General features: G+C 44.2%; 1 protein-coding gene across 1 annotated transcript in view; it reads left to right on the top strand.

Annotated features, from left to right (window-relative positions):
- Positions 1–618: 618 nt before the first annotated feature.
- Positions 619–23,134, top strand: part of ATXN7 (ataxin 7) — a 92,486-nt gene continuing 69,970 nt past the window's right edge. The window contains exons 1-2 of the mRNA XM_068982889.1: positions 619–916; positions 1,144–1,212. Coding sequence (XP_068838990.1) covers positions 619–916; positions 1,144–1,212 — 367 coding nt within the window. The remainder of the gene's footprint in view (positions 917–1,143; positions 1,213–23,134) is intronic.

Genomic DNA, 23,134 nt, shown 5'->3' with positions numbered 1-23,134 from the left:
GCTCCACTCCGGGGGCTTGACGCGCAAACTTCGCCCGAGAGAGCTGAGAGGGAGGGACCGGCGAGGGGGAGGAGGCGGCGGGAGGCGCCTCCGCTTAAGGGAGCCGGCCGGGCGCCGCCGCTCGGACGGACGCGCGGACGGAAGGAAGGAGCGGGGCCGCCGGGCCCGGCCCAGGGATGCGAGCGGCCTCAGGGTGGGCAGCCTGGGGGCCGGGGGTGCGTCTCGGGCCTCCCCGCCGTGGGCCGCCGCGGCGAGGCGCGGGGCTGAGGCGGGGGCAGCTCTGGGCGCCGGCCTCCGCGCCGGGTCTCCGCGGCGGAGGCAGGCTGGGGACCCTACGCCGCGGTGGCGGCCCGCCGGCTCTCGTCCCCTCCCCCGAGGGGCACTGGAGTCGAAATCGAAAGCGAGCCCGCGCCGCGGACTTTGCGCCCAAGGCGGGGGATGTGGGGGGTGGGGGTAGGAGGAGGAGAGCTGGGGGTCTGGGCGGCCGGGGCCGCTGTCAGCGCGCCCCACCCGGCCCGCGGGCCGCGCACGCCGCCGGAACTCCCCGGCGCCTCCTTAAAAGCAGCCCCCGCGCGACTCTTTTCCCCCTTTTTTTGTTACATTGTAGGAGCGGAAAGAATGTCGGAGCGGGCCGCGGATGACGTCAGGGGGGAGCCGCGCCGAGCGGCGGCGGCGGCGGGCGGAGCAGCGGCCGCGGCCGCCCGGCAGCAGCAGCAGCAGCCTCCGCAGCCCCAGCGGCAGCCGCCGCCGCCGCGGCGCCTACGGCTGGAGGACGGTGGCCCTGGCGCCGCCTCCACCTCGGCCGCCGCCGCAATGGCGACCGTCGGGGAACGCCGGCCCCTGCCGAGTCCCGAAGCGATGCTGGGACAGTCGTGGAATCTGTGGGTCGAAGCTTCCAAACTTCCTGGGAAAGACGGTGAGTGTCCACGCCCTCCTCTTACCCGCGCAGCCCCCACTCCCCCATCCTCAGACCCTTCTCCCCTCCCCCGTCCCGTGGCCCGCCCCCTCGGGGGTCAGAGATGCTATCGCCGGGTTTGGGGAACGCGGAGGTGCCCGCACCTACTCCGTGCGTGCGTGAGCGTGCGTCACACTCTCCGCAACTGACCTGCCTCTCCCCTCCTCCTGTGTGTGTGTATCTCCTAGGGACGGAATTGGACGAAAGTTACAAGGAGTTTGGGAAAAACCGCGAAGTCATGGGGCTCTGTCGCGAAGGTGAGTCTAGCCCTCTGATGGAGTTTGTACAAGTATCCTGGCTGGCTGACCAGGGCGGTAGCTTGAGCCCACCTGAGCCACTCCGCTCCTCCCACGCGAGGATGCTGTCTGATAAAGAAGAAAGGGGAGGATGGAGCATTTGGAAAATCCGATTTCCGGAGGCTTCCTATATCCGGGAGTATCCAGAGCCCTTCAGTGGAGGCCTGGCTGGGTGCAGTTTATGCGCATTGCCAGTGATGAACGCTGGGACCAGCAGTGAGTTTAACCCAAATCTCTTCAGGTCTGACCCCTTATGGAGAAACGCGAGGAGTAGAGGGAGGAATTCTCAGCTTCCAAAAGCGTCTCCACGAACGTCTTAGGCGGTTCTGGAAAGGACACCTTGCCACCTGTAATTGTCTGCCAGCAATAAAAATGAATTTTAAAAAAGACAGCACTTTACCTGTACAGCCTGTTTCCATAGGATTTATGTTACAAAGGTTAATCAAAAGGATCATCACAACCAAGGAGCTGTTGATCGGATATTTTTTCTTTTTTGTATTTTTATGAAGGTGTCAAAATCAGCGGGGGGGCGGGGGCGGTCACAGAATTTTATCTGTTGAAAAAAGCCGTTGGTGCACTTATGTAGTGAAATCAGAGTCTAATTATTGGTCAGTTTTTAATAAAAACTGTTTGGTAGAAGGAAATAACTGTCACTAAATGTGGATCTCTAAATGAAAGATATCTAGGAGCTGTCAGACTTTTACTTCAGGTTTTCTTTTTCTTTAAATAGTCCCCTTTGCTGTCGAAGGCCTGTGTTGGTCCTGGGCACATGGTGGTCAGAAAGGTCTAAAGGAGTCCAATCTTCTCTAGACTGAGTTCAAGCTGTTCCTTCAGTAGTAGTATGGACAAGGACTTGAGTGAGGTTTGGTATCCAAAATATTGAGTTTATATTCCCAGCGGAACTTTATTTCTCAGTGTGGCCATTTATTTTGGCATTGTTATTGTCAAGGGCCCAAGAATAGGTAGAGCTTTGGCAAGAGAAACATTTTAAAGTCCAGAGTTGGCCCACTGTTACTCTGTCTCCACACTTCTTGTTTTTAGTGCCTGTCTTGTCTTCATGTTCACAGTTTTGGTTTTTTTGAACTAGCTTTTTGTTGGCCTCTTGGCACTAGGAGGAAGAGTAATACCAGTGGCAACTTTCTGAGAGCTTCCAATTGTAACAGATTAGAGAGCAAATTAGTTGATTTTGCGAAGGCGAATTGCTGTTTGAGAGCAAAGGAAAGAGAGGGAAAACACAGGACTTGCTGGCGATGTTGCAATAAGAAAAATCAGTTGTTAGTCCGGTTTTAGTGTTGAATTGGCAGCCTGCCTGGGCTTAAAAAATTTAAAATCACTAGGTGGTAACTCTCCTTGGAAGCAGTTGGAGTAGAGCTTTAGAGGATCTGACCTGCTCCTGTTCTTAGTTTTTCTTCTCTGGATGTGGATATATTTCCCATAAAGAGTTTCTAAATCTGTGTGAAAACATGGTGCTAATTATTGGTAATTCGCCTCTAGAGGTTGAATAAGTATGTCTGTATTTCATTGCACTACTTGGTCTGGATTGAGACCCAACCAGATGTAGTTGCCTGGACCCACTTTTTGCTGTATTTATTATTTTCTCTTTGGGCATAGTCATTAGCGTATTTTACCGAAAAAGATCTAGGACCTCTTAATTCCTGTCTTGGGGCACAAAGGGATCATAAATTTGGTGTCTGTGCTTCTGACCTATCAAATTATTAGTGGCTATTAGTGATACCATTTTTTTCCCTAAGCTTCTCTAACCATTCAGAAGATGCTGAAGCAGCCAGGATGGCTGAATTTCTGCCTGCCAGTTTTAAGTAGAGACTGAAATTTCTAACTCAGTCAATTTTCAATTCATTTGTGACTTTGTGGATTTTCTGGGATAAGTATAAGGATGTCCAGCACTTTAGACAGTGGGCCTTTGTTTTTCTAACAAATAGTTCATGTCAGGCTGTTTAAGCATGAAAATACATTTTAAAATTATCAGACACTTCTCCTTTGTCTTTGATTGAGATTATCTCCTACCAAGGAAAAAGTGTTTTGGAGTTAAATTCTTACTAATTCTTCTTGTCAACAAAGTTAAACTGAAAAGAAATATGTAGATAAATTGAAACTATGAATGAAGCACGAAGTCAGAAACTCTTTGTCTTGGAAGATATTTAGGAATATTGACCAGACTTTTTGCATTCTCCAGTTTATGATTGTGCACCTAAGAGTTAGAAACCTGGGTTTGAAGTTGGTGAACATTGCATTTTACCTTTCAGAATCTAAATTCCTCTTTGTCAAAGGAGATGATAATACCTACTTCCCATGGAGGTTGTAAGGGTTGAATTAGATAATAGAAAATGACTCCATACATACTACTTCTTTTCAACCCTTTCAACTGCTGAGAATCTTAGCATGATCTCCTAATTTGTTATTTATCTAGGTCAGAAATTTTTAACCTGGGGCTTGAATTGGCTTCAATTCAAGGAACCTGGAATGTCAGGTCCATGAATCAAGGCAGATTGGAAGTGGTCAAACAAGATGGCAAGAGTGAACGTTGACATTCTAGGAATCAGCGAACTAAAATGGACTGGAATGGGTGAATTTAGCTCAAATGACCATTGTATCTACTACTGCGGGCAGGAATCCCTCAGAAGAAATGGAGTAGCCATCATGGTCAACATAAGAGTCCAAAATGCAGTACTTGGATGCAATCTCAAAAATGACAGAATCATCTCTGTTCGTTTCCAAGGCAAACCGTTCAGTATCACAGTAATCCAAGTCTGTGCCCCAACCAATAACGCTGAAGAAGCTGAAGTTGAACGGTTCTGTGAAGACTTCCAAGACCTTTTAGAACTAACACCCGAAAAAGATGTCCTTTTCATCATAGGGGACTGGAATGCAAAAGTAGGAAGTCAAGAAACACCTGGAGTATCAGGCAAATTTGGCCTTGGAATGCGGAATGAAGCAGGGCAAAGACTAACAGAGTTTTGCCAAGAACATGCACTGGTCATAGCAAACACCCTCTTCCAACAACACAAGAGAAGACTCTACACATGGACATCACCAGATGGTCAACACCGAAATCAGACTGATTATATTCTTTGCAGCCAAAGATGGAGAAGCTCTATACAGTCATCAAAAACAAGACTGGGAGCTGACTGTGGCTCAGATCGTGAACTCCTTATTACCAAATTCCGACTTAAATTGAAGAAAGTAGGGAAAACCGCTAGACCATTCAGGTATGACCTAAATCAAATCCCTTATGATTATACAGTGGAAGTGAGAAATAGATTTAAGGGCCTAGATCTGATAGATAGAGTGCCTGATGAACTATGGAATGAGGTTCGTGACACTGTACAAGAGACAGAGATCAAGACCATCCCCATGGAAAAGAAATGCAAAAAAGCAAAATGGCTGTCTGGGGAGGCCTTACAAATAGCTGTGAAAAGAAGAGAGCTGAAAAGCAAAGGAGAAAAGGAAAGATATAAGTATCTGAATGCAGAGTTCCAAAAATAGCAAGAAGAGATAAGAAAGCCTTCTTCAGCAGTCAATGCAAAGAAATAGAGGAAAAGAACAGAATGGGAAAGACTAGAGATCTCTTCAAGAAAATTAGAGATACCAAGAGAACATTTCATGCAAAGATGGGCTTGATAAAGGACAGAAATGGTATGGACCTAACAGAAGCAGAAGATATTAAGAAGAGATGGCAAGAATACACAGAAGAACTGGACAAAAAAGATCTTCACGACCCAGATAATCATGATGGTGTGATCACTCACCTAGAGCCAGACATCCTGGAATGTGATGTCAAGTGGGCCTTAGAAAGCATCACTATGAACAAAGCTAGTGGAGGTGATGGAATTCCAGTTGAGCTCTTTCAAATCCTGAAAGATGATGCTGTGAAAGTGCTGCACTCAATATGCACATTTGGAAAACTCAGCAGTAGCCACAGGACTGGAAAAGGTCAGTTTTCATTCCAATCCCAAAGAAAGGCAATGCCAAAGAATGCTCAAACTACCGGACAATTGTACTCATCTCACATGCTAGTAAAGTAATGCTCAAAATTCTCCAAGCCAAGCTTCAGCAATACGTGAATCATGAACTTCCTGATGTTCAAGCTGGTTTTGGAAAAGGCAGAGGAACCAGAGATCAAATTGCCAACATCTGCTGGATCATGGAAAAAGCAAGAGAGTTCCAGAAAAACATCTATTTCTGTTTTATTGACTATGCCAAAGCCTTTGACTGTGTGGATCACAATAAACTGTGGAAAATTCTGAGAGAGATGGAAATACCAGACCACCTGACCTGCCTCTTGAGAAATCTGTATGCAGGTCAGGAAGCAACAGTTAGAACTGAACATGGAACAACAGACTGGTTCCAAATAGGAAAAGGAGTACATCAAGGCTGTATATTGTCACCCTGCTTGTTTAACTTCTGTGCAGAGTACCTCTTGAGAAACGCTGGACTGGAAGAAACACAAGCTGGAATCAAGATTGCCGGGAGAAATATCAATAACCTCAGATGTGCAGATGACACCACCCTTATGGCAGAAAGTGAAGAGGAACTAAAAAGCCTCTTGATGAAACTGAAAGTGAAAGAGGAGAGTGAAAAAGTTGGCTTAAAGCTCAACATTCAGAAAACGAAGATCATGGCATCTGGTCCCATCACTTTATGGGAAATAGATGGGGAAACAGTGGAAACAGTGTCAGACTTCTATTTTGGGGGGCTCCAAAATCACTGCAGATGGTGACTGCAGCCATGAAATTAAAAGATGCTTACTCCTTGGAAGGAAGTTATGACCAACCTAGATAGCATATTCAAAAGCAGAGACATTACTTTGCCGACTAAGGTCCATCTAGTCAAGGCTATGATTTTTCCAGTAGTCATGTATGGATGTGAGAGTTGGACTGTGAAGAAGGCTGAGCGCCAAAGAATTGATGCTTTTGAACTGTGGTGTTGGAGAAGACTCTTGAGAGTCCCCTGGACTGCAAGGAGATCCAACCAGTCCATTCTGAAGGAGATCAGCCCCAGAATTTCTTTGGAAGGAATGATGCTAAAGCTGAAACTCCAGTACTTTGGCCACCTCATGCGAAGAGTTGACTCATTGGAAAAGACTCTGATGCTGGGAGGGATTCGGGGCAAGAGGAAAAGGGGACGACAGAGAGATGAGATGGCTGGATGGCATCACTGACTCGTTGGACATGAGTCTGAGTGAACTCTGGGAGTTGGTGATGGACAGGGAGGCCTGGCGTGCTGTGATTCATAGGGTGGCCAAGAGTTGGACACGACTGAGCAACTGAACTGAACAGAATTGGCTTCAGGGGGTTATGGTTGTCCTGAAATTGTATGCAAAAATAGTATGTTATGTCCACTTATGAGGGCAGGTGTCCCCAGCTTTTCTTGGGTTCTCAAGGATTGTTCACTTATCTTTACCTTCAAAATTTCTAAGTTAGAATCTCTTTTTTTTTTCTTTTCCTCTCGTACTTTATTTTGTCTAATTCCTTCATGGTAAGACTGCCCAAGAGTTAATGCTGTGGGAGAGGTTGAAACTGTTGACTTAGGTGGAACTGAGATTATCTGTGGTTTAGCAACTGTATCATCCCCCTGTTTTCCTTTTAGCATAGGTAGATAAAAGTTAGGATAAAATGTCAGTTATCTTTCAGAGATCAACCTGTTTTTCTTTTATATCATCAAATTTTTATTGCCTTGCTTGTTTTGTTCTGTAATACGTAATTTTATGGCACAGTTGGTTTTACTGGGAAAAGATGGATAATACATTTTTAACTTTCAAAAGACTAAACGCAGAAAATTACCTTTTTCTTAAAGGTGATTTTTGAAATTGTATAAGTAACATTAATTATGTTTAGATGAAAGTAATTGGTATAAGTAACTGATTAAGGTTTTCATATTGGTACCTAAGCTTGGTACCTAAGTCCTTAAGTGTAAAAACATGAAATGCCTTCACCTGACAGCAAATTACAAATAAAACATTGTAGGAGTCGACAGTGAAAATAGGATGTTTTCTTTGGAAAGTCATTCCTAACTTTTCTTAAGCCCACCTCTTGTGCAGCATCAAAGTAACCCATATTTTTCCTTTGTCTAAGCTCTCTTCCTATCACCATATGAAGTTGTGTGTTATGTGATGGCTCTTTTATTAGAGCGCAGGCTGCTAGAGGACAGAGTTGTTACTGACCAAGAAGGATTTAGCTCCTTCACATTGCTTGTGTTCAGTGAAGATTTGCCCCCAAAATAAATGAACTGGGCTACTAGGAAGATTGAAGAGTTCAAGTGACTAACCTTCCATTGTGTTGTGACTCGAAAACAGGTACCTATTCTGTGTGTGTGGGGGGGCGGTGCGGGGGGTGGGGGGTGGGGGGATGTGCTTTCTGGCCAGGGACTGTTGCTGAGTATTTCCTGTGTCTCTGACCTGAGTTAGCGCTTTTCCAGAAAGAGGACAGGCAAGACACCACCTTTTTTATCACTGATATTTAGGCGAGTGAGTAGGAGGGTGACCTTGAGTGATATCCACAGTTGATGACAGGTGACTTCCCTGTCAAAACAACAGGGACCTAATTGAGCCTGGGTCAGGATGGAAGAGAGGTTGGTTGACAGCTACAGGGAGCTAGGTACCAAAGGAAAAAGAGAAACTAGGAAGGTAGGTAGCTTTAATCAACACAGATTGAGTCAACGTACTGCCTTTTTCTTTCCTGGGGGTAAAAATTGTTCATAGTCAGATAACTGGAAACAAACAGGTATTGGTGGGAAGGACTTAAAATAACTGTGTTACAGACATAAAACCTCTCTGAAATAAAGAACATCTCTGTTTTTCTCTAGGGTTTCTCTTAATGTCCCCCCCTGCCCCGCCCCAACTTTTCTGATGCACAATTTCAAATACACAGAAGTAAAGATAGTATTTTAATGAGCCTCCTGATGTCTTTCCCACAGCTCATGAGTCTGTGCCCAGTCTTGTTTCATCTCTGCTTCACTCCCCACACTGAAACATGTCTCAGACACCATATTTCTTTTGGTTTTGTTTTTAATGCTTGCATGGACTTCAGCTTGTCTCCTGGAAAAATGGAGCCTCCCTGCACTCTATGTCTTCTTTTGAGGCAAGGCCTGCTTCCATTCAGAGAAGGCAGTGGCACCCCACTCCAGTACTCTTGCCTGAAAAATCCCATGGACGGAGGAGCCTGGTAGGCTGCAGTCCATGGCGTCATGAAGAGTTGGATACGACTGAGTGACTTCACTTTCACTTTTCACTTTCATGCATTGGAGAAGGAAATGGCAACCCACTCCACTGTTCTTGCCTGGAGAATCCCAGGAACAGGGGAGCCTGGTGGGCTGCCACCTTTGGTGTTGCACAGAGTCGGACACGACTGAAGTGACTTAGCAGTAGCAGCAGCATGCTTCCATGAGCCTGTAAGGGTGCTGTAGGCAGCAGGGCTTGCAGTCTGCTGACACCTTAAGATCCAAAGTAAGCCTCAGACAGGAATCAGTGTGATCTGGGTTCACTGCCTCCAAATTGTATTTACACACATTCGAGGAGGGCGGATGATGGCGTTGGAACGCCCACACCTGATGCTCCGTGAATGAGCACTGTGGCTCCAGGAGGCAGTGTCCTTGCTCACAGTTCCTGCTTGTAACTCTCTGCCTATGAAGTCTGCACTAACCCAGGAGTGAGAGGGCCTGAGTAGACCTAGAGACACTCCTAAAGAAGCAATCTTTCCCCTGACCTGAGTATAGCTCCTTAACTACGTCACTGCAGATTGCAGCCTAGCTAAGAATGCTTTTTTTTTTTTTTCTTTTTAAAGAAGTTTTGTTACTTATATTTATTTTTGCTGTGCTGGGTCTTCGTTGCTGTGCAGGCTTTTCTCTAGTTGTGTCGAGTGGAGGCTACTCTGGTTGTGGTAATGCGGGCTGCTCAGTACGATGATATCTCTTGCTGTGGAGCGTGGGCTCTAGGGCATGCAGAGTTCAGTAGCTGCAGCTCCCGGGCTCTAGAGCACAGGCTCAGTAACTGTGGCACACAGGCTTAGGTGCTCCGTGGCATGTGGGATCTTCCTCGACCAGGGAACCTGTGTCTCCTGCACTGGCAGGTGAATTCTTCACTACTGGGCTGCAAGAGAAGCCTCTGAGAATGCTTTTTATATTGTTGAGTGGTTGACATAAAAACTCTAAAAAGGAGATGTGTAGTTCCTGATTTGTGGGAAAGTATGTGAAAGTCAGATGTCAGAGTCCATGAGCACAGTTTCACTGGAACATAGCCACAGCCGTTCACGCACGCACTTTTTTTCTGTGCAGCTTTTTTCTCTATGCAGTGACCTGTGGAGTTGAGGAGGTGTGACTGAGGCCATATAGCCTACCAAGGCCAAAATGAATCATCTGGCTCTTTACAGAAAAAGTTTGCCATCCTTGTTCTAATGGGTTTCTTGGTTAATGAAGGGAAGCCTTTTCGGCAGAATGTGATTCTAGTACTCCTTGAACATTCTGTTTTGAGGGGGAGAATCTTAAAAATAGTAAAAAAAAAAAAAAAAAAAAAACCCACCATTCAACCAAAAGTTATTTCAACATTGAAGAAATATGTTGAGCCAGAAAGAGAGATACATGTGAAGATGTAAGGTTTTGTGTAAGCAGGTTCCTATTTTTGTCACTTTTGTCACTCCCTGCCACTTTTCTAGGGCAGAGACCTGTGTCTGGGCAATGCAAATATAGGACATAACAGAGCTGTTACTGTCTCAGTTTTACAGAGCTTTGGGTGTGAGGAAGGGGCCTGGCTACTGTTAAGCTCCTGGATAGTATATACATCCTTGGGAGAAGGAATCTGGAACTTCCATGGGATTTTCAAAAAGGGACCTGGCACAGATTCTTGACAATTTCTGCCCTTGAGCTGACTTTGGGAAGCTGAAGCCCCGTGAAGCTTTGGAACTTGACTTATAAGGCAGATTCACCAGGAAACGCATCTACATTTTGATTAATGAGGAGGGCATCCCACATCCTTCCATCTCACAGCTTTGCTTTTGTGCTTGCTGAGAAGTGTCACACCTGGCACAGTCCATGTTGAGTTCCTCAACCCAGAAGACTTCACAGTAAAGGAAACCATGTATGTTTCCTATATAAGATGAGGCTTCCAAGCCAAATGTACTCCTTTTAAAGTTTTGATTAGTTCTTGTGAACTCTGATCTCAGGAGGGAAGCATAGGAAATTTATGCCTCATTATTGAGTATGACCTATTTGTTATGTGGTCAAGTATTTCCCTTATAATAGCATGTTGCTTCCTCCTATCCACATCTGACAATGTTCCTACAGGTATGATGACAATTCAAGTTCAGTGAGAACTTTTACTCAGTGCCAATACAGGTTTTACCTTATGTATTTTTCACATCTGTTCTGTGATGCAGGTATTACCATTATCCCCATTTTACAGATGAGGAAACTGAGGCCCAGGGGAGTGAGATCTTCACCAAGACCCCAAAACATGCAAAAGACCTTGGGACTCACATATGTCTAACTCCAAAGCTCACCTGCTTAACCCTCTGCTGTGTTGTTGGGAAGATCGCCTGGAGAAGGAAATGGCAACCCACTCCAGTACTCTTGCCTGAAAAATTCCATGGATGGAGGAGCCTGGTAAGCTACAGCCCATGGAATTGCAAAGAGTCGCTGTGCTGAGCCCTTTCCAGGATGTGCATCCACAGTGAAGGCTGCTGTGACCTTTGTTTTCCTTGTTTTTGGCTAGAAATACTGACTTTTATCTCAAAGGGGGAAACCTTTTTCTTTTTTTTTGTAAGTAAAGCCATCAAGAGCCCTTCCTTTGGTGTGTTTTACAGCACTCTCTGTGTTGTGGTTAGCAGTTCTTTTTTAAAATCTTTTCTTTGAGGGGGAGGGAAAGTATGCACAGTTTGCATTAGAAATAATTGGATTTAAAAAAAGATTAGGTGAAAGCTAAAGTTGCAGCAGATAGCATACACAATCATCTGGGATTTGCACCATTTAAAAAAAAATCCTTTAAAAAAAGGAGAAGTGAAATTTCACTGTTTAAATAACATTTCAGTGCAACATTGCTTTTAGTCACGTTGATATTCACAGTTTATGGCGGTATTTCTAATAGATGTACCCATCTGATTATTAAAGTATTTTTGATTGAAGTTCTAAGAAGAAAAAGAAGCCTGTTAGTAGACTTAACAGTTGGAGTTACTGTACTGTACTACTGGAGAGGAAGGCAGAGGATTACATTTATATTCATCTTGTACAGCAGGGATCATATAAATGAGCTGAAGAATGATTTTTGCATTTCAGGCATTCATAACATAAAACTAGATTGAATGTTCTTGTTCCTCTTTGTAATAAAGACCCTGCTAACATGAAATACTTTTTCTCTTATATGTAAACTTATGGCAGGGAGAAAGTAATAGTTCATTATCAATTAGATTTGTAATCTTAAACATAAAAAATATTCCCATCCCAGGTGATGCTGATGTTTTCTATAGTCCTGAATTCCAGTAATGCAATTAGAAAAAAAGAATGCTTTTAACCAGTGGTTCCAGGCTTTCATATATCAAACCAGAAAGTTTCTAAAATACGTTGGAGATCAAACAAAGGGTTGCTAGCATTTTAGAATATATAAAACTAGACATTATAACATATATAATTCTTACCATCATAGAAGTGTGAGGGATGTTGTTCTGGAATAAAGGACAGTTCTTTAAATTTGAAGAAAATTTAGGTTTAGGAAAAACTCATTGCATTTTCTTTGTTTTTCACGTTTCCTTGTGGACTTTTTGAAGATCACTATGTATTTTGATATTTGATAATCAAGGCTTTAAATTAGCTTCCCTAAGTGTCTATCTTGTAGCCCTGCTTCTGTGTGCTGTTATTAGTAGGTGTTATGGAGAAAATAGGGTTCCATGTGGTAAAGTTGCAAATAGTAGCTTTAAATAGAGGCTCTACTGAGAACTCCAGTTGAGAGTTAAACCAAATTGGGTTCAAATCTCAGCTCCACTAGAGGAGTCACTTGAGAAAAATTTACATAGCTTTGCTCAGCCTCAGTTGAGTTACCTGTGAAATGGGAATCGTAGCAGCAGTTCATAGTGACTGGGAAGATGAAATGATGTAATAGAGTTTCAGCCTTTTGTATGTTATCTGGCAGAGTAACGGTTCAATAAACATCACTTGATAACGTTGTTATTTTTATCAATCCCGAAAGCGCAGTGTTGTGAGCATGCCTCAAATCAAGTGGTTAGCCAGGACTCTCAGGAGAGCAGCGGGAAGCGAAATGCCAGTTTTTCATTTGCAGGCAGTCTGTAGGCAGTGAGAAGAAACCTCAGAGTGCTCAGGACAACAGAGGGAGTGTAGCAGATGAGCCCCAGCTCCCAGCTTTCATGAACATGAGTGAAGATGAGAAGTGGACACTGACATTGCTTGTTTCTGCTGTTAGTCGTCTCTTTTTGCACTTGCAGAGAGAAGCCCGGTGTGGGGTTTGACTTTGTTCTGTTGTATAAAACTGTGCTTGCTTCTTTCCTGGAAGCCCGTAGTTGCTGTCTCTTCTTGGAATGTTTTGCAGAGTTCTTTCTGTGGGCAAGAAAGGTGAGTTACAGCCACCAGAATAAAGTCCTCCTAGGTTGGGAAATGAGTCAGAGATAACTGAGGCTGCTACTTTTAAGATTTTGTGTATGCTTAGTGGTAGTCATGGATTTTCTGTCTGATGAGGGAATTTTAGAATTGCCTTTTCAATGCTTGGAAATTTCCATTTAAATTTGAAGCAGTTCTCCATTTAAATGACCCTATTCTCTTTGGAAACTATATCTGCAGATACGTTTTAATGGAGAGGGGGAGTATTATTGAAGTTAATACATATTCATTGTACAGATTTTACTAATAATTTTACTAATTTTTTCCATACTAATGATAGTATGAAATAGGAAAGCCATCATTCTCTGTAATCTCATTCTAGGCCAATTTTTAAATCTTCAGTTATAGAATTTGGACTTGGGACAATTCATACCTGATCAAGGACATCTGTGTAACTGCTTAGGGCCCTTGGTGATAGGCAGGGCTCCTCTTTGCCAGCCTAGTCGTCTCACTTTCTGTCAGAGTGGGCAGGCCTCAGGATATCTTGTCCAGCCGTGATTGCTGCCTTGAGAATCCTCTGGCTGTTTTGCCTTTGTTCATTTGCTTTATCCCTCAGACATTAGACAGGCACGTTCTCTGTGTCTCTCAATGGGGTTAGAGTCCGAGGGTATAACTCAGTGAAGTGAAGGCACAGTCCTGACTGGCAGGCAGTTGCTTAGCAAGTGGTGATGGAATTAACCCGCTAAGTGGTAGGTTGTCTCCTGGGTATTGGGGTAGAGTGACACACATCAGAAACAACCCCTAACCTGAGTAAAGCGAGACCCAGTCAATACACAAATGTTTTACAAGGAGATTGAGTGCTGTAACGTCAATAAAGTAGGCTAGTGAGTTGATGTGGGAGGAGGGGGTTCCGGCTAACATGATCAGGGACAGCTTCTCTGAGCTTTAACATTAGAGCTGAGGTGGGAATGGTGAGAAGGAAGTGGCCACTGAGTTATCTGGAAGGAGGAGCAAGAAAAAGCAGGTATGTGGGCTCTCTGAGATGAGCGTGGAGCACAGTGGAGGGAAAAGAGGCTAACAAAGGCCAGAACACAGAGGCCAGGTCAGAAATTTGAATTTATCTGAACTTTAGTGAGAGACTACTGGGGGGTGGGGCAGTAGTTTCATCCGGGTAGTGGGTGGATCTAGTTGGATGGTGAGTGGATTGGGGAGAGGGTGTAGGGACCAGTTAACTAGGTGAGAGGTGATAGGGGCTTAGATCCTGGTGATGGTAGTGGCAAGGCAGAAAGGTTGTCCTCTTACGGACTTGTTTTGGAGGTGGAGTTGATGATTTAGTGAAGAATCAAAAGTGGGTAAGGGAGGGAAAGGAAGATGGGGATCTGAGATGCGAGCAGGTATGTGGTACCATCGAATGAACTGAGGAACGGTGAAAAATGGGGAGACTTGGGGTCAGGAGCTGGTTTTGGCCACAGTGTGTGAGGTTGTGGGCATCCGTGCAACAGTTGAGTATACAGCCCAGAGCTGGAGGAGCAGCCTGGGCTGAAGCCACTGGGTGAATCTGTCATCATTGTGCAGAGCAGAGAGAGAGCTGGGCGACAGGCGAGTTCTCTCAGGTTCGAGGGTCAGTAAAGTATGGAATAGGGCCGGAAGCTCAGCCCTCAATAAGGGGATGTGAGGCTAAGGCGGAGTCAGCAGGAGTGGTGAGGGATCTCCAGTGAGGCTGGGAGGGAAGCCAGGTGAATGTGAAGTGTGTAGGCTTCCAGAGAAGAAACAGGTAAGTGAGGAGTGATGGCCTGGGTCCCCTGCTGTTGTGAAGTAGTAAAGGCAGGCCAGGGAATTGATCTCTGGCTGTGACAGTGTGGAGACTAGTGCCCCTAATCAGGAGAGTCGGGGAGCCAGATGCCTTTTTGGAGTGGGGTTAGATGACCAGAGCTGGAGGAGTTGAGAGGGCAAGGGTGTGCAGGTCTTCAGATGGTTTTGCTTTAAAGAGAACGGAGGAATAAGTTAATAGCAGGTTGGAGGCATAGATAAAGGCAGAAAAGGGAAGGTTTGTTTTATTTTGTTTCCTGTTATTTATTTTGGATAGTATTAGGGCACATTTGTCTGCCACTGGAAATTATCCAGGAGTGAACGATAATTGATAATGTGTGAAAACAATGGATCATCATGAAGATAATACCTTAAGATGGGAAAAGGCAATGAAAGGGATCACAGCCTAAGTGATTCAGTTCTGGGCTGGATCACAGACTTGTTCCTGTTGTAAGGAGAGAATGAGCATGTGGATCAGTTGCAGGTAAGAATGTGGAAAGTTGGGAAGATAAAGTAGGGAATTCTTTGCTGCCATTTTATGAAGTAAAAGAGAAGAGGGGTAGGAAGAAGAATTTTATATGTCTTGTTCTCAAAGTATCTAGACTGGGCTGGTGGCGAGGTGTTAGCCAAGTAAACGGGCAGTTACATAACCTTTAGAAGCCTCTTTCTGTGGGCTTCCCAGGTGGTTCAGTAGTAAAGAATCCACCTTCCAGTGCAGGAGACACAGGAGATACGGGTTTCATCCCTGGGTCAGGAGCATCCCCTGGAGGAAGAAATGGCAACTCAGTCCAGTATTCTTGCCAGGAAAATCCCATGGACAGAGAACTCTGATGGGCTACAGTCCATAGGGTCACAGAGTTGAACACAACTGAATGGCTGAGCATTCATGTGCACACGCACAACACACACACACTGCATTTAGAAGAAAAGAGCTTTGCACTTTGTCCAGAGGGTGAGCCAGAAAGGGTGTCATGGTCATAGTATGGATGGTGAGTTGGCAGTGGCTGAAGTACAAGTTGGGGGCCGTGGGGCCTGTAGCGTCCCTCCTTAACGTGAAATCCTCAAGGGTCTGCTGCTGCTGCTGTTAAGTTGCTTCAGTCGTGTCCGACTCTGTGCGACTCCATAGACGCCAGCCCACCAGGCTCCACTGTCCCTGGGATTCTCCAGGCAAGAACACTGGATTGGGTTGCCATTTCCTTCTCCAATGCATGAAAGTGAAAAGTGAAAGTGAAGTCACTCAGTTGTGTCCGACTCTTAGCAACCCCATGGACTGCAGCCTACCAGGCTCCTCCATCCGTGGGATTTTCCAGGCAAGAGTACTGGAGTGGGGTGCCATTGCCTTCTCCGCCTCAAGGGTCTAGGTAGTCATAAACTGAGGAAATGAGATTTTTAAATGTAGCTTTCAATTTTAAAGTGGATCATTTCTCCATCATGAAACTCTTCAGTGGTTTCTCTTTGTATTCAATCATTCATTGAGTCAGCGTGTATTTGTTGAGCACCTACATTGAGCTAGGTATGGTTCTAATTTTCAGAAAAATAGTAAACATTCTATAACTGCCCTCACAGAGTTTCTGCTTTAGTGCAGGAGATAGACAATTTTTTTTGAAAAGTGAAGTGTATATATATATATATATATATATGCTAGTTGGTGATGGGTGGTCTAGAGAAGGATTATGTTGGAGGTGTATAATTTAAAATAGGTTGGGGAAAAAATAGGGTGAGAAGGAGTTTTCTGAACAAGACTTTCAGGGTATGAAGGCTTGAGTCACGTGAACATGGTGGATGAACCTAGGGCAGAAGAGAAGGAACAGAGAATCCAAGGGCTGTGGTGGGAGAGGGTGCTGAAAGGCTGAAGAACAGCAGGGGCAGGGTCGCTGGAGGAGCCTGAGCGGAGGGAGTGAGGCCACAGAAAGTCAGCAGCTGAGGGCTCGGGAGGGAGTTGGGGAGGCAGATCACTCAAGGGCCTCATAGCACATTGAAAATCCAGACCCCTTCACTTCGGCCCACCGGCCCTCCTGGGTCTGCCCTCTGCCAGGCCGGCCAGTACCAACTTCCGCTATCCCCTGGGCCCTAGGTGCGTGGCCTCTTTCCCGTTCTTGCACCCTGAGTTCTTGCCAGCTTCTGAACCTTCACATGGGCTCTTTCCTCTCCCTTAGCCCTCACCCCTCCCTTAAGCTAGGTATCATCATCGTGAAGGAATCCTCCATGTCACTGTTGCTTCGTGACCCTTCTCAAAAACTACCTGTTAGTATCTTACATTGGTATAAAGTAAGCCATCATTACTACGAAGGTGAGTCAGTACTGTTAGATTTGGGGTATGAATGCTGGGTAGAAGGAATTATGGCCAGTTTTTATATAAGTCTTGGCTAAATTTGCAAATTTGACCTAAAGGGGAAAAACAGTATAGAATAACCACTAATGGTATTCTTCAGCCTCTGGTTGGTAGTGTTCGCTGCAATAACATTTCACTCCCCTGTTGATTATAAAGTTTGATAGACCATTGTTCATCTTTATTCCCAGTATTCCAGCACCTACTTTTTGGTTGAGTAACAATATGCTGTGAAGAAAGAAATAGTTTTGGTTTTAGAATGACTGGTTGTGTACGAAGAAATGACAACGTGCCCGAATCCTCCTGTTACATCACTGGGGTTTTCTTTCCCAAGATATACTCTGTGCTTTTTTCAGCCTCTGAATAGGAAATTTATTTTCTGCCTTCGCTTTATTCCTGTTTCTAGGCCTTTTTCTGTCTCTCTGGAGCGCCACTGTCCTGGGGACAGGCTCAGAGTTTACTGTAGACTTTGTGTGCTGCGCTTTCTGTTCCTCTTATCTCACTAAGCCCATGTCTCATGAGCTTTTCATTGTTAACTGGCAGCTGCAGTGACTGTTCCTTTAAAAGATCTTGTGTTTGGTAGATGTTTTCTTAAAAGCTGGTGGCTATTGCTGATAATAATCTGTGTTGTGTGAGTTTATAATCTATCCATGAATCATAATCTTCTCATTGAACAGAATTATGGCAGGGTAACAAGTAAAACAACTGATTTTTTTTTAGTAAAGTTGGTAAGCTCTAGTATTCATTAAGTGCTGGGTAAAGTTAGGAAATACTAGTATTTATCAAGATCTTATAGAAATTTCTTATAGAGATTCTTGTTTCTTTTCACTCGTAATTCTGAAATAAAAACAACCTCCGTAAAAATAAGAATTCAATCGATGGCACTTAAGATTTAAGAAAATATGTTGAATCCTGATAGCAGTGGGGTTTGCATACCAATTTTATTTGAATGGGATTTTTAGAAAGTGTTAAAGAACTTGAAAAACTCTTGAAAATTTGAGTCACTAATTTTTATTCTCTGTCTCACCAGACAATGTCCTGCTTGACATTAAGTCACTCGGTTGATTGGTCTGAACTCTTTCTTTTTCTCCCCATCTCTGTTTGTCTTGATGGTGATGCTTCCCCAAAAAGGGAAATAGGTTTCAACAACAAAACTTTGCGTCACTTATTTTTCTCTGCTCTGGTCATATTGCATTACTGTGGCCTTGCCTCCGTGTGTGCACAGTTGGCACAAGGCAAATGGGAGTTGGCTCAAAGGCCAGCCAGCCTGCTCTTCTGGGCTGTGGAGCCTCTCACAGCATGCTGGCCTCTCTGCACACAGTGGGCTCATGCAGCCTGCTGTCGGTGAAGCGCCTGAAATGTCGTGGAGAGATGACTGAGAGGCATCCCATCCATCCATGGCAACTGGGAATTACTGGCTCAAGAGCGTCTGGCAGGAATCATTTGAAATGGTTATGACCTAAATTGAACATAATTTAGGTTTCTTTTTTTTTTTTTCTCCTACAGAAAAAAATAGGTCTTAATGTTTATCTCAATGGTTTTTGAGGAGTATGGGTCATATTGGAGAGGTCAGACTTCAGTGCCTCATTTCGGTAAAATTCAGCAGTCCCCTGTTCAGAGACAGTGTTTCCTTCTGTTTAAAAAGATAACAAGTTTTTCTTTTTACTCTCAAATCCCCAAGAAATGTTTAAATGCTGTCAGCTCTATGAAAAGGTAATTAAGGAGTGAGTGGGGAATATGTCTTGCAAGCAGTTGGTTTGGCATCATCACTCAGGTTCTTATTTGCCTGATGAAAATGTCTCGTAATAAGATCCCTGTGTTTGCAGCCCCTCCACAGCTTTCCCTGAAAGTCCTTGGCCGTAATTATGTCTGTATGTGGGCACTGTCAAATGAAGAAAGGAGCAAGGGTAGAAGAATAGCCACTGGATCTTTATCAAACCCACAATTTAAAATTAGGGGTGGTTCTAACATGCCCCTGTTGCTTTAGAACCTTTGACCAACTTCTACGGCTACTTCTGTGGAGATACAGTAAAGGCTTGCTCGTAGATTTTGTTCAGTCTGGCTGTTGAGTGTCTTCTGAGGCTCAGACAGTAGAGTAGTGCTATTGCAAAGAACTGTGAGATGTTAAAGTGAAGCAGGGGTCTAGAGAGCTTGGGAATCAATGGAATGCAAGGTGGAAATTCTAACTTCTTGTTTCTACTGCTGATCTTCCTTATGAGCAACCTCTGCAAAAGGAGGGAGTAGTTGTTACTGAGCTCCGACAAAGGTATGGTGAGTGGTACCTGTGTATACTCATATGTAGGATCAGTTTTTATTGGGTGTCTGGCCTTGCTAAAAAGTCCCTGAAGATCAGAGAGGGCGCTCATGAACTTTCTCTTGCTGCTGAAAACAAGCCTCCTCCCTTGCCTGAGGCCAGTGACAGACAGACCTGGTCAGGGTTCCTTCTTCCTTGAAGCCTTTTTGCCTGCTCTTAGAAAGAATATACATCGTTGCCTTTCTTTCCCTTTTGTTGCTTTTGCTTTGTTTCCAGTGCTCTTGGCTGTATATCTTCAGTTTAGGTAGTCTCCTTTATGAAAGAGTTAGTCATGCAGTCGCGTGCAACTGTTTGCAACCCCATGAACAGTATGGAGCCTGCCAGGCTCCTCTGTCCATAGAATTCTCCTGGCAAGAGTACTGGAGTGGGTTGCCATTCCCTTCTCCAGGAGATCTTCCTGACCCAGTAATCGAACCCAGGTCTGCCACATTGCAAGCAGATGCCTTACCATCTGAGCCACCAGGGAAGCCCTTTGTATATCCATACCTTCTTTGAAATGACCTTGTACCCCTTTAAGTGTTAATTCAGGAAAATAATTCACATTATCTCTTGCTTTCTTTTAATGTCTCTCATCTTACATCATGACCTGGGTGCTGGATGTAAATAGCGACTGTGATAAGCCAATGTCAGGGAAGAAAAGCCTTGAGTGTAGAAGTGGAAATAGACACACGCAGAACTCATTTCTGGTCTTTGGAGTCAGAGATTCTCAAACAGGGTTTATTTGAGCAGTGCACAGTCCTTGAACCCCTTCATAGGTTTGTGCAGAATATCGTCTATAGTTGCCTAAGTATGGTTTTCTAGAGAGACATGATATACATTTCAGCAGATGTTCAAAGACCTTCATGATCCAATAGTGTTCCGCATCACCAGTGAAAGTACCCAAGCTCATTTTATAAGATCTTAGAATGTCTCCATTATTATTTCCTTTGTAGTTAAAGCAGGTTTTGTGTTCCAGTTCCAATATTCAAGATACGTAATTTTTTAAAATTTCCCATTGAGTCTCTAAATGTTTTGCTTAGTTAATGCTTTCACAGCAGTATTGTTTTCTATTAATATAATTTTCCTTAGAAGCTTATAGTATTCTGACTCCATTAAAGGTGAAGAGTCATAAGTGGGCCAGCCTGAGAAGATGGCCATGTGGAGCTGCCCTTATCTCAGACAGAAAGAGTGGTGCAAATCCTGACTGCAGTCTTGTTCCTGAACCTGTTTATAAATCAAGGATAAGTGTGGGACAGACTTGAACATGAAGTGGCAGCCACAGTGATCTGTGTGAAATTCACACCTAACAGTGTTCATTATGACTTAGATGATGGGTTCTTGAGTAACTGACTTCATTGATTCCTCTTGCTGTTAGTGTGAAGCTAAAACTGTGATGGCTGCTGAATAAGGTTCTGTTTGCCTGGGGTCAGCCCAGCCCCTCCGCTCCTCCTTCCACATTCTGTGTTGCTCCCGTGTGGGGACACTGTCGCCTTTGCCTGGATACCCTCCCCCTCTCCTTCCTTGTTTCCCCTAACCCTCTTTCCCCATAGAAGGAACACTGACCTGCATCTCCCAGGTTCAAGCTGCAGCATCAGTTCTTCCAGGCAAACTTCCTGGAGCCCTGGGCTGGCTCTATGTCTGCCGTGTGCTCTTTGAGTTCATCCGCAAGGACATTTCCCCATGTCATTGCGTATAACTCTGCCTGGGTTTCTTTAAACTAGAGCATGGTATTGTGTATTATGAATATACTATGACTGTGTAGTCAGTCAGTTAGTTCAGTCACTCAGTCGTGTCTGACTCTCTGCGACCCCATGGACTGCAGCATGCCAGGGTTCCCTGTTCATCACCAGCTCTCAGAGCTTGCTCAAACTCATGTCCATCGAGTTGATGATGCCATCCAACCATCTCATCCTCTCTCATCCCTTTCTCCTCCTGCCTTCGATCTTTTCCAGCATCAAGGTCTTTTCAAATGAGTCCATTCTTCGCATCAGGTGGCCAAAGTATTCGAGTTTCAGCTTTAGCATCAGTCTTTCCAATGAATATTCAGGATTGATCTCCTTTAGGATGGACTGGTTGGATCTCCTTGCAGTCCAGGGTACTCTCAAAAGTCTTCTCCAACACCACAGTTCAAAAGCATCAATTCTTTGGCGCTCAGCTTTCTCTATAGTCCAGCTCTCACATCCGTCCGTACATGAATATTGTAAAAACCATAGCTTTGACTAGACAGACCTTTGTTGTCAGAGTAATGGCTCTGCTTTTTAATATGCTGTGTAGATTGGTCATAGCTTTTCTTCCAAAAAGAAAGTGTCTTTTAATTTCATGGCTGTAGTCACCATCTGCAGTGATTTTGTAGCCCCCCAAAAATAAAGTCTCTCACTGTTTCCATTGTTTCTCCATCCATTTGCTATGAAGTGATGGGACCAAATGCCATGATCTTGGTTTTCTGAATGTTGAGTTTTAGGCCAACTTTTTCACTCTCCTTTTTCACTTTCATCAAGAAGCCCTTTAGTTCTTCTTCACTTTCTGCTGTATGGTTGGTGTCATCTGCGTATCTGAGGTTATTGATATTTCTCCTGGCAATCTTAATTCCAGCTTGTGCTTCCTCCAGCCCAGCATTTAACATGATGAATTCTGCATATAATTTAAATAAGCAGGGTGACAGTGTACAGGCTTGACGTACTCTTTTCCCTATTTGGAACCAGTCTGTTGTTCCATGTCTAGTTTTAACTGTTGCTTCTTGACCTGCATACAGATTTCTCAGGGGGCAGGTAAGGTGGTCTAGTGTTCCCATCTCTTTAAGAATTTTCCACAGTTTGTTGTGAGCCACACAGTCAAAGGCTTTGGCATAGTCAATAAAGCAGAAGTAGATGTTTTTTTGGAACTCTCATGAGTAGTATGAAAAGGCAAAAATATATGACACTGAAAAATGAACTCCCCAGGTCGGTAGATGCCCAGTATGCTACTGAAGAGTGGAAAAATAACTCCAGAAAGAATGAAGAGACGGAGCCAAAGGAAGAACGACACCCATTTGTGGATGTGACTGGTGATGGAAGTAAAGTCCGATGCTGTAAAGAACAGTATCGCATAGGAATCTGTATTGTTAGGTCCATGAATCAAGGTAAATTGAAAGTGGTCAAACAGGAGATGGCGAGCATGAACATCGACATTTTAGGAATCAGTGAACTACAGTGGACTGGAATGGGCAAATTTAACTCAGATAACCATTATATCTACTACTGTGGGCAAGAATTCCTTCGAAGAAGTCAACGAAATAGTCCAAAATGCAGTTCTTGGGTTCAATCTCAAAAACGACAGAATCATCTCTGTTCATTTCCAAGGCAAACCATTCAGTATCATAGTAATCCAAATCTATGCCCCAACCAGTAATGCTAAAGAAGCTGAAGTTGAATGGTTCTGTGAAGACCTACAAGACCTTCTAGAACTAACACCCCAAAAAGATGTCCTTTTCATTATAGAGGACTGGCATGCAAAAATAGGAAGTCAAGAGATACCTGGAGTAACAGGCAAATTTGGCCTTGAAGTACAAAACAAATCAGGGCAAAGGCTAATAGAGTTTTGCCGAGAGAATGCACTGGTCATAGAAACGCCCTCTTCCAACAACATAAGAGAAGACCCTACACATGGACATCACCAGATGGTCAACACCAAAATCAGATTGATTATATTCTTTGCAGCCAAAGATGGAGAAGCTCTATACAGTCATCAAAAACAAGACTGGGAGCTGACTGTGGCTCAAATCATGAACTCCTTATTGCCAAATTCAGACTTAAATTGAAGAAAGTATGGAAAACCACTAGACCATCCAGGTGTGACCTAAATCAAATCCCTTATGATTATACAGTGGAAGTGACAAATAGATTCAAGGGATTAAATCTAAT

The sequence above is a fragment of the Capricornis sumatraensis genome, chromosome 10 (assembly GCF_032405125.1).
Source record: "Capricornis sumatraensis isolate serow.1 chromosome 10, serow.2, whole genome shotgun sequence".
Taxonomy (NCBI): Eukaryota; Metazoa; Chordata; class Mammalia; order Artiodactyla; family Bovidae; genus Capricornis; species Capricornis sumatraensis.
The sequence above is the reverse complement of the archived record's forward strand: the minus strand, read 5'-3'. Positions and strand labels throughout refer to the sequence as shown.